The sequence below is a fragment of the Heloderma suspectum genome, chromosome 1 (assembly GCF_057233095.1).
Source record: "Heloderma suspectum isolate Gila_16-S chromosome 1, 16-S_ref, whole genome shotgun sequence".
Taxonomy (NCBI): Eukaryota; Metazoa; Chordata; class Lepidosauria; order Squamata; family Helodermatidae; genus Heloderma; species Heloderma suspectum.
In genome coordinates this window covers 322648166-322660458 of record NC_139458.1, presented here as the reverse complement: position 1 = coordinate 322660458, position 12293 = coordinate 322648166, and the positions used below count along the sequence as shown (strand labels likewise).

The following is a 12293-nucleotide window of genomic DNA, read 5'->3' as shown; positions in this document are numbered from 1 at the left end:
ATATTGCTAATGGTATAACAATACATTGCCATATTCTCATGCAGTCCATAGTCTCTCTATGAATCAGGAAGGAATGAAGTCTGAGTTGCTACCTTATTTAGTAGAAGATGGAGGCAGAGGATAAGAGCGAAAGATATAGTGAAACAGTTCTGGTAACTTTCCAGAGACCACAAATACAATCAAAGAAGGGAGAAAGTGAAGACAACTCACTAGTATACCAAAAGTCCATTCTCATGCAAACACATAGCTAATACAATATGAAATGTTTATGTTAAAAGCTATCTTTTGAATAATAGAAAATACATCAGTAATGAAAAACAAAATACAGTCTATCATTACTTGACATTAAGAACATGGGTTAATCCCCTAAAATGTTTGAAATAGTATCCTTAATTATAATTTAAATATATATATGACTTGCTGTTTGAAGTTGATGCAGTTCATACCTCAACATTAATGCCACAACTCCATAGTTGATTCAGAGTTGATGCTGCTCAGATCCCCCCAAAAAGCTCTGAAATTCCAAAATCTTCACAGCTGAATAATCTTGGTGGGTCCACTACTACCCATAGTGGCCTTGTTCACACATAACAATAACCCAGAGTATGGGTTGAGTATGAGTTCCCATGGAATCATAGGTTGTTGTTACGTGCGGACACTGCACTATGGTTTAGCTATGGGTTGTTAAACAACAAACAACCCAGGAAGAACATAGGTAGCTGCCTTATACTGAATCAGGCCATTGGTACATCTAGCCTAGTGCTGTCAACACTGACTGGCAGCAGCTCTCCAGGGTTTCAGACAGGACTCTTTTTTAGCCCTACCTCGAGATGCCAGGGATCAAACCTGGGACCTTCTGCATGCAAAGTATGTGCTTTACCAATGAGCTACAGCCCTGCTCCTTAATCCATGGTTTGTTGGGTTGTGAACTCTGGTTGTTCATGGTTGTTCATAGTTAAACCATAGTGTAGGGTTCGCGTGTAACAACAATCCATACTCAACCTGTACTCTGGGTTGTCATTACATGCAAACCAGGTCACTGAGAAGCTTCTTAGTCATGAGTTATTTAAACATTATAATAGCTGAACAGCAGTTCTTCCAACCTCTGATGTAGAAAATAACTTGAAATAATAACTTCAATATCTTATTGAAGGGAGATCTGCAATTCCATAGCCATAACACTTTGAAGTGATGAGTTCTATGTAAAACACTATTTTTCTTAATCTAAATCATTTTTACATATGAATACATGCTATAACCTGAAACTTTCATTGGCTGGGTTTGCACATAGCATTAACTCACAGTTTGGGTTGTTGTTGAATTCTGGGCTCTTGTCTTGTGTGAACCCAGTCACATGAACAAACCATGGTTTGTTAACCACAAACAACCCAGAAAGAGAATCCATGTTTTGTTGTTGAGTTGTGAACTCTGGGTTGCTTAAACCATCACTGGTCATTGTGTGTGAACTCACAATCGTGGATTGTTAATGGATTGTTTGGCTAGCCTACAGAGGTGGCAGGCAAGAGCAATTTTTAAAAAATCTAACCGTTCTACTTGCCAGTACTACAGCACCACAAAGGCATTGGGGATACAGGGAGGGAGCGGGTGAAGGAGGAGGGAAACAAATAACTGAGGGATTGAGAAAATAAACTGCAATTTGTTCAATCATCCATCAGACAAACTCTGGGTAGGGCAACAAGCCATGAGTTAATAAACCACGGGTTAACGTTATGTGTAAACCAGCTCTCTATCTCTATTTTATTGTAACTATGCCTTATACATCTCGAGAGTCAACCCTGAATAGGAGGGTGTGTGGAGAGATGCTATCACTGAAGCAAAGAGAGTTCTGGAAGTCTGGTAATGTGGAAGGGGTTATTCTTGACAAGGCCTGTAAGAAGATTTAGAGAGCGGGGGCTGATACTGTGTGATTATTAGCCAACTAAATGTCATTCTCAAAGCAGTTCACTGTTACCTTTGAAGAAAAACCTACCTAGCTGAACTGCTGCAGTAGGCCACTCAAAGCTATATAACGTTATAGAAAAAATATAGCTAGTGAATCTGTGCTGTAATGTACTGAAAGATAGTGTGATAAAACCTCTGTCAACAACTGGCTACACTTTTGTGATTTCAAAGAATGTTCATGAACATTCCAGCTACTCAGGGAACAAAACTGTCACTAACAGAACTTTCCCTGTAGCTTCTGTAAGGAAATGAAACATCGTCCGTTTGGGATTAAAGCCTCACACAAATCTTAGAGACAAGATGAGCTGTCTGAAGACTAGAAATCTGAGTGGGAAATATATTAGGCTGAGAGTGCTTGGCCCAAGGTTTGCCTAGTGAGATTCATGGCTCTCAGTGGGAATTTTAACCCAGGTCTGCCTGATCTAATTGCAACACTCTAGCTACTGCACTAGACTTGGCTCTCTGAGTACAAAAAGGATTATAGGAACCAGCCCTAAGTTACAGCCCCCTTTCTGGGATGATTCAAAGCATTAAAACAGTTCTGTGAAAATTGATGGGGTAAGTTCAAGACTTTCAGTCCTCTGAATTTGCTCTGGGTACATCAGATGTCATCTTTGTTTTATTTCTTCTTTTGTGTGTGTTTAGTGTCATGCAGGTAGGACTGGTGGGAGAAGATTGCAGGAATATATGGGGACTGTTAATGGGAGATCAAACAACTTATAAATCTGTCCGGCTTTTGAGTAGTTTACACTTTCAGTTGACTGTCTCTTCTATATGCAAGAATGGATTTTGAAATGGATTCTATTTCTCCAAACAGGAGGATGCTTGCTTATGACCGGCGGTCTGAGCCACGAGTTGGTGAAAGAGTGCCCTATGTCATTGTGTATGGCATGCCAGGATTGCCTCTTATACAGTTGGTTAGGCGGCCCGTTGAGATTCTACAGGACCCTAACCTGCGGTTGAATGCCACTTACTATATCACCAAGCAAATTCTTCCTCCACTGGCTAGGATCTTATCACTTATTGGTATAGATGTCTTCAGCTGGTATCATGAATTACCAAGGGTAAGTGAAATAGTAAATGGAGTATGAGGCTGCAGCCATAGAACTGAGGATGTTCTGTAAAATTGTTCGGATACACAAATCAAGAGTGTACTTAGATGAGTATAGAGATCTGCCTCACCAGCCATTGGATAATCTTGCATATTTCTGTGGAATAGATGTTTACCTATCTTGCAAGTCCACGCTTCTTGCCAGCATTTGCTACACATGCATTTTCCCTCTTCTAGCCACCAGCGATTTGGGGCTTCTGGCTCTTTAAAGCTGAGTGGACCAGCTAAGAATGCCACTGGACAGGCACACTGACATTCGTGACCTTCATTGATGCCTGCAGATGACATGAAACTGTGCTGTTCTTTCCCTTGTTTGGAAAAATCATTCTGTAGCTATTGAAGGTTGTCTCCTAGTCTGTAGTGTTGAGACTGGCAGTCAGTATAGTGAAGCAATCTAGTGTTCTTAACTGTCTGGAGGAAGAATGTTACTATGAGCAGGGCTGCCTTCCTTCCTGATGTGAACAACTTTATGTGTGGACAGGCCTGTTGCAGCGCATATCCAAAGAAGCTCTCAAGGATAGTTGCAGTTCTTGATATACCTTGGGGTACATTGGTTGCCTAGACTCAACAAATATTGATTTGGGAAAGTGTAAATTTTATTAAAAATTACATTGGCAAAGATAAAGCTATTTCTTGTAAGTATCCTATTAATTTGTTTTCCCCTATAGATCCAGAAAGCTGCCACTAATTTCCACACTGAGCAGGAAAGTCGAAAAGGAACAATTTCCCAGTATTTCACCACTCTGCATTGCCCTGTGTGTGATGAGTTGACTCAGCATGGGATCTGCAGTAGATGTAGAAGCCAACCGCAGCATGTAGTAGTAATCCTTAATCAAGAAATTCGAGAGTTGGAGCGTAAACATGAACACCTGGTCAAGGTAGGGAGAAAACCAGTAGGGTGAATAATCCCTTTAGCTTTCAGTAAACTGGACAAATACAGAAAACAATCTTAGAAGGTGGTAGAGGTCTTCTGACATTAACCCCCCCATAATTTAATAACTATAAACTTTTAATGAATATTTGTATGTAATTAATTACATAAAAACAAGACACATTCACTTGCAAACAAAATAACAAAAGGAATTCCAAAAACAAACTGTGCTAAGGGCTAATTGATCATAACAATCACTTTTTGATATTAAATTATGTTGCACTACCCAGTATCTTACACAGGAACCCCTTTATATAAAAATCATTCATGATGGATTGTCTCTAATCTACATACATATGTTTACTGATTTGGCTTATACCACAGTATAAGCCAATCTGTTATCAAATGAACCTTATCCAAGTTGTTAAGGGAAGGGACTGGGAAAAATCTGGTTCCAAGTTGTGTGTGTCAGGGTGGAAACTGAGCCCATAGAGCCCCAGAGCAGTTCTGATTCTGAGGAGGAGCCAGCTCATCCCTCACAGGCACAGCAGCAACAGATTCCTCCTGCCGGCATTCCTTAATTAGATAGTGATCCTAGCAGTGAGAAAGTGTGGGAACGAGGCTTGCTAAATGCTTGACGCAGAGAGCAACGAGCAATGGAGGGCGCAGAAAGGAGGCGTAGCGCCCGTTTGGTGCGCAAGCAGCGGCCACCTCCCATGGACCCAAGAGAAAGAGGGAGGATCTCTCCCTAGCCCATAAGTTCTGGGTCTTCAAGTGACTCTCTTTCAAATGGGGATCAACTGCCTATTCGAAGCTTAGGCCACTCTGCTGTTCCTTGCTTTAGTTGCTGGCGATTAGCATCTGAAAGAGTCATTAAGTTGTAAAAGGATTAAAGCTTTGAAAAGAACTCTTTCGTCTGTGTCTTGAGTTGGCTATTGGAGTCTACTAAAAGAGGCCGCCAGGGCGCTCCTGACAGCGCGAGCGGAAGTACTTTCCACTAAGGCAAAGCCACCACTGCATACAACCCATTGAGTTATCTCAGCATCTTGTGTCTTTAGTATTAGCGTAGACTGAGAAAATTGGAATGTGTGATTTGAAGTCCAAATCCGGTGCATATTAACTCAGAAGTAAATTCCACTGTGTTCAGTGTGTCTTATGCCCAAGTAAATGTTTATAGAGTTACAGTTTTAGTCAAGACTGTCATGTGCCTAATTACATATTTTTTCCAGTTAAACATATTTTACACAAATCCATTTTATATACCTCTAGATATGCAAGAATTGTACAGGTTGCTTGGATCGACAGATACCATGTGTTTCGTTGAACTGTCCAGTACTTTTCAAGGTCTCCAGAGTGAGCAGGGAATTATCCAAGGCACCATATCTTCGCCAACTACTTGATCAGTTTTAGATTGCCTATATTCACAGGATTCCAGGTGCTATTTTTTCAATGTTTACCACTCTAAAACTATCATGCATGGTCCTTCAATTTCATCTTGTCCAGGATTTTCATTAACTGTTGACTTATTCTGAAAAATAATGAATGTTTGTCCCAAGTAAACTAAAATACATTTGTTAATCTGTTAATAGCTCACTTTTTAAGATGTCAATTTTCTTCATTCTTCTGCCTTTTTAACATACTGTTTTATAATGCAGATGTTGAAATAGCTGTGTGTTAACATCTTGTAAATCCATTTCAAATAAAAGTTTACTTCCCAATGGACTTCTAAAGAAGTACTGAAAATGTTTTGGGGAAATGCCATTGTGTTTTATTGAACTGTCAGTATCAGGATGTGTTACTTATAGATATCTCATCCACTTTATAATTTTGACTGCAGAATATTTTGTAAATACACTTTTTTACTTTTCAAACAACTGAGTAAAATAACGTGCAATGAATTTTATACAGACAATTTTAAAGTTGGTTGAGGTAGTTCCTCTTCAGTTTTGCTTGATTCCAAGTAGATTTGTTGTTTTGACCAGACTGTGCAAACAGTAGTATGTGTAGCATTTTTGAAACGTTTTCTAAAAATCACTGTCTTGCTTTAGTTATTAATTGGGGCATTGTGAGGAACTGTGCAAAGACATTTTTGTTACAAAACTGTGGGACTGTTGCAATACTTTAAATAAGAAATTTTATTCCATTTTTGCTTTTGTATAGACATTTCTATTGCTTCTAAATATGCTTAATATTTCATTATGTATTGTACAGTTACAATTTATTTGCCATCATCTTGAGAAAATGTGTATTTAGAATATTTGTATAACTGTATAAAATGAAAAAGAATTATGTGGTCACAGTGCATTGTTTTTTTTTAATTGGAAATCATTTTGTTTTAAAAATTAATGGAAACCATAGTAAAATTGAATAAAATCAAATAAATGTGCATTTCTAAACTTCATTGTAGTCGAAGTAACATTTGTCTTTTAATAATGGTGTCTCAAATAATTTGACTCTAATCCCTTCTGAATGACCAGTGATTGTTCTGGCAATGTACCATTCCTAGATGTTTCAAGAAATTGATAATGAAGATACACAGTTCGAGAAATGGGAACACATGTTCTGCCCTATTTTTGAATTTGTTGACACAAGACCTTATCAAAAGTTTACAGCCTTCAAACTGGTCTGTTTGCCAAAGACCATCTATATTCTACTGCACTTATGGCATGAAGAAGTAGGACTGCATAATATTTTAGTAGGAAAATGGCAGGCATAGAAGGGCTGTTCTGGGAGCCAGCAAACTAAGAGGGCATACTGTTCCTAGGCCTACAGCAGGGATTCCTAACCTTTTTGGGTCAGTGGGCACATTTGGAATATTAAAAGAATGATGTGGGCACCCACAAAATGGGGGGGGGGGAGGTTACCCATTCAATGATTCAAGTAGCAATGTTTCAAAATAACCAGCTAATTCTTTGCCTGCAGGCTTCTCATTCCTTGGAAAATGAATTGAAATGGAGATCAAATCGAGAGCTCTTGATTTACCTATTTATTTGTTCTTCCTAAAATAACTCATGCTCTTCTCTCTTAACACTGACATTCAAAATTCCATAGAGAAATGAAGTAAGCTGTTAATAATCCAAGATCATAAAGGGATGAGTGAAATACATCTATTATTTCTTTGTTACATTTATATCCCAACTTTCTTCCAAGGAGCCCAAAGCAGCATACATGATCCTCCTCATCCTCACCATTTTATCTTCACAACAACCCTGCTAGGTAGATTAGGCTGAGAGTCAGTGACTAGGAGGGCAAAGTCATGCAGGGGGCTTCATGGCTGAGTGACTAGAGCCCTTTTGGCAGGGTAGCTTTCCCCCTCCCTATTAAACCAGTGGGGCAAGGGAAAGAGTTGGCCTGGTGAAAAGTCAACATCAAGCCTAATGGCTACATTCAAGTGATATAAGCAAGCAGCTCAAAGAGTTTACTAGCTTCTGTCCACTCCCAGAGGATATAGACTTGTTAAAGGCTGCAGACTGGGGATTTAGGGGAGAATCAGCAAAAATCACCTTGCCCCTCCCCTTCCTCCAGCTGGCATTCTGCTGGATCTAAAGACCTTCTGTTCATTGAAGGGCAAGTCTGAATCCAAACCCATAAAAGTGGAAGTTTAGAAGCTATAGTGCTTTTTACTCAGAAGCAAGTTCTCTATCCTATTAGTTACTCCCAAATAAGTGCACAAGAACACAGCTTGTGCATTATGATAAAGTAGCTGAATATCAATCTATGGCAATTCTTTACATATATGCATTATAGAGATTTACTTTCTGAGCATTTCCTCTAAACCAGGGGAGGGCAACCTCCAATCCAGCCTGCAGGGTACTGCACACCTTCCATGGCTCCCTCTCCCTCCCTCAGCCCCACCTCACTCCATTTCTTTCATTTCTTAGAACAACCTAAGTCAACTTCTAACTGCAACAGCTTGTCACACAGTATCTAAACTACGTGACACTCAGTTACCAGAGACTACCACAGCATCAAGCTTTACAAGTCTGCCTCTCTGCCTTCCTATTCCAGCAGAGACACAATCCTGAAAAATATTCCAGAACCACAGACTGCTATGCAGTCGCCACCGGCAGTACAACTCACCCAGCCGTCACTGGCCCCTAACATGGATACACTGCTGAATGCCCCCTCCTCGGTGCAGGATGACTGTTGCTCAGACTCATCTTCCACTTCATCTGTCCAGACCTCAACCTCCTCACAAGATGCTGTCGTAGGGGATCAACATCCTCTCTGTTCATCAAATGACATAACGGCATATGCAGAACAAATCCTCAGAATGGCAAAATCCCTTGGGCTAGAGACTAAGGTCCCATCAGTCCCAGTCTGGAATCTGGTCTTTAAAAAGGTACAACCAGACTTAGCTCCACCAGTTACTATCCTGATGCGTCCAACATTACTGCATGTAATCAAACAATCCTAGGCAAAACCTTCTACTCTGCTGCCCATGTCTACAAAACAGAAAACTTATACAGGGTCCAGGAAGATGACTGCTTCTTCCTCCACAAACACCCCACACCTAACTCCATAATACTAGAATCATCCCAATCAAAGATGAGACAAAAGCCTCACTCTACCCCTGTGGATTCAAAGGGAAGGAAATTGGATTCTAAGGGATACAGGATTTATTCCACTGCAGCCCTGCCATTCCATGTGGTGAATTACAAGGCATGCATGGCAGCCTACCACAAATTGTTTTTTTATTATTATTTTATTTTTATAAATGAAATAAAGACTACCAACAATATAATCAGAATCTTCGGTTTCCAACAGTACAATATTCTAAGAAAAAGAAAAAAGAAGATAGCAAAAGAAGGAAAAGACAAAAAAAGAAAAAAAATTATATTAAACTTCAATAAGAACAAACCAAATATCCAAACAGTCTTATAGCACAGGAATAGAAGCAAACAGTCAATTTCCATTGGCCATAAATTACCATTCAGTTAACACGTATTAATAAACATTAAAGGTTTAGCCAACAAGGAATAGTAATAATAATAATCCCATAATGATAATAATATTAATAAAAAGGGGAGAGGAAAAAAAGTTTAAGAAAAGGATAAAAACAGGAACAATCATTTGTATATTTTAAGTAATATATCTAAAATATATTTATATGTATACACACAAATATGCAATTTATTACAATATAACATTTTTAAAAAGGATAAAGAAGAAAAAAATGCAAACATTTATTCTGGCATATTGCCTAGACATCTTATCAGCTAAAGCCCAAACAACACTTCAAAAGAACAGTAAAAATGGTTACATTCCAACTCCGGAGGCTGAGAGAGTTGGGTTGCCTTATTTTAGTTTTAATACCAATTAAAAATGATTCTGCAGCATCAGGATCCAAAAATATTTCATGTGGTCTTCAAAAAGAATACAAAATGTGATCAGATATTTAATATGATATTGCAGGTTAATTTGCTTCGCCACACTTCTTGCCTTGGTGAATTGCCTTCTTCTGTCAGCGCTTTCTTTAGTATAATCAGAAAATAGCATAATTTTGTCATTTGCTGGTCTCCACCGGAGCTCACCTCGTTCTCTTGCCAAACACATAATTTTTGTGGAGACTTGTGAAAATTGAACAATAACAGTCCCAAAGGTCCCTTTAGTGCCACGTATTGAACCAGGAACATGATACACATGCTCAATATCAAGTAAAAAATCAAATGGTAAAGCAAATAGCTCATGCAAAAGTTTATGCATAAAGTCAGCCAGACTTATATCAGTAGCCACGTCCTTAATACCAAGGATATGTAGATTCGCTCTGCATGTGAAGGCCTCCAGTTGAGAAATTCGAGCAGAAAAAATATTGTAAGACATTTCGATGGCCATTTCATGAGCAGTAACCCGATCTTCAAGAGCATTAACCTTCGCTTCCATCTTTTGAAAAGAGATATTAATTAAATCCACAGCCCCCTGAAGGGCAGTAATTGAGTCCTGAATTGTTTCAAGTTTCTTTGACCACTCTGATAGCTGAGACGACATAGTTTTTATCAAAGCAAACAACTCCTTTTCATCTCCGGCATTTCAAGAAACCTTTGCTGAGGGAGCAATTTGGGGGGTAGGTGGCGTTCTCAAGCCTTTCCTTTTTTACTTTGGTACTGCCATTCTCCACTTTCAAAAGCACAACAAGCAAGTATAATTGCAGAAACAAAAAAAGCAAACACGCAGATTTAATTACAGATATTGTTGGTAATTTAAATTCAGAAATGCTATTTGGAGCCATTTCTCCTTATGTCGCCTAATTGCTTAGGAGTTTCAAACAGCGTTCAGTAGATGACACTCTGGCATCTAATCTTAGATTTCAGCCCCTCTGTTCCTTCACAGAAGCAGCTGTTCTTCCAAGATTTCATCCGGATGGTGCTGTAAGCTTCCCCTTTTAATTCCAGGGGAAGGTAAAAAGGTTTCTCAACCTTTTCCCAGCTGAGATAAGCAACCTGCAGAACTCCACAAGTCACTGCCGGATGCCATGGCTCCAAACGGATGTTCCCCTACCACGAGTTCTTATGGGAAAAAGCAGCAACCTCCTTTGACTGTCTCCCAGGGGACAGAAAAAACCTAGCAATTATATTGCAAGCTGAAGCCCACAGATTAGCAGGCTAACAAATTAACATGGCCCGCCACATGGCCAACTGTGGCTCCAAGGCTATGGTAGCTGCTATCTCTTTGAGACATCATGCCTGGCTTCACAGTGCAGGACTCCACCTGGAGGCCAGATCTTGAGTGGTGGATCTTCCATTTGACAGTGAAGGCCTTTTCAGTGCATCCAGGGATGACGCCCTTGACGAAAGCTACAAACCATATCTGTCTGTTTCCCACCTCCCAGCTGAGCAGAGCAAAGGAAGCTGGTCCAGGGACTACTGAAGCAAGCAAGCTCCCAGAGAGCAAGCGACCAGAGCGAGCGAACAGGGGGAGCAAAACAGGAGTTGGCCAGGGGAGTTGCAGTGGTAGAAGAGACAAAGGAGACAGGCAAAGAGGTAAGTGGGCTGCAGGAAGCCCAGGGGGCTGCCCTTTATCCTTCTGAGTGGCTGTGAGCTCACCAGGTGCTCCTGAGAGCTCCAACTGAATTGGGGGTGTGTGGCCTGAGTACTCCTAGCCGCTGTGTGGGCAGGAAGCTTCCTTCTGTTTCCTGCCTCCCAGCTGAAGAAGCTGCTCCAGCTGGTCCAGGGACTACAGAAGCAAGCAAGCTCCCAGAGAGCGAGTGATCAGAGTGAGCAAACAGGGGAAGCAAACAGGAGTTGGCCAGGGGAGTTCGGCAGGGGAGGTCAAGGGGGAGGCCCCTAACGTAAAAAAAAAAAAATTCTTGTAACACACACTTCCATACCAGTGGGACTCTGCTTTTAACCTCCAGTGAGTAGAGGACTAGGCACAGGCTAGTCTAGAACAATCAGAAAGCGAGACACAAAAAGGGAAAAGAGGCTATGGAAGGACAAGACTCTCCAGTGGTGCAAGGTGTGTGCAATGTTTGTTTTCTTGCCTGAGAACAACACGGCCTACACCTGCAACAAGTGCAAATTCATCACGCTGCTGGAAGAAAATGTAAAGGGGACTGGAGCGGCAACTGTCGACCCTCTGGGGAATAAGAGAACACGAAGAGTTCTTGGAAAGAATGGTGGAACTACAGCAGCAAAGGGAAGACTAGAAGCTTGAAGAGCAACAGCAAGATGAGGCAGTGGGAAATGCTGAGGTGAAGAAAAATGGAGTAGAGGATACTCCTTGGAAAAGGGTGACAGTTAGGAGAAGAACCAGACGCCACTCTGCATCAGTGGAAGCAGTGGAGCTATGGAACCGATTCCAGGTACTTGCGGATGAGACTGGAGAACAGCCTGCAGAGGAAGAATCACAGGGGAACCTATATGAGAGTGAGCAAGAGGCTGAAGGTCAGTCAAACAGATGTGATGAAACCCAGGCCTACAACAAGAAGAGTGGTAGTAGTGGGAGACTCCTTGCTGCGTGGGATCGAGACCCAAGTATGTCATGAAGACCTGTGACCTCGCCAGGTATGTTGTCTCCCGGGAGGACGGACTGAAAGGTTGCCTGCACTCATAAAGCCCACTGACAGGTATCCCTTTCTTCTCATCCATGTGGGAACAAATGATACCGCCAAGCGGAGCTACGAAGAAATCACGTCAGACTTTGAAGCCTTGGGAAGGAAACTCAAGAATTTTGGGGCCCAGATAGTTTTCTCATCCATCCTTCCAGTAGTTAGAAGAGGGAAAGAAGAGGGAAAGAAAAATACTCCAGGTGAATGCTACGAAGGTGGTGCCGGCATGAGAGATTTGGATTCTGGGACCACGGGCTATACTTCCTGAAAGATGGACTGTTGGCAAGGGACAGGTTGCACCT

The 12293-nt window shown here is 41.0% G+C and overlaps 1 protein-coding gene across 2 annotated transcripts in view; it reads left to right on the top strand.

Annotated features, from left to right (window-relative positions):
• Positions 1-6343, top strand: part of REV3L (REV3 like, DNA directed polymerase zeta catalytic subunit) — a 105577-nt gene extending 99234 nt beyond the window's left edge. For both annotated transcript variants that reach the window (XM_084827307.1, XM_084827306.1), the window contains 3 exons: positions 2780-3026; positions 3742-3951; positions 5214-6343. In XM_084827307.1, the coding sequence (XP_084683433.1) occupies positions 2780-3026; positions 3742-3951; positions 5214-5354 (598 nt within the window). In that variant the 3' untranslated portion in view covers positions 5355-6343. The remainder of the gene's footprint in view (positions 1-2779; positions 3027-3741; positions 3952-5213) is intronic.
• Positions 6344-12293: the final 5950 nt, after the last annotated feature.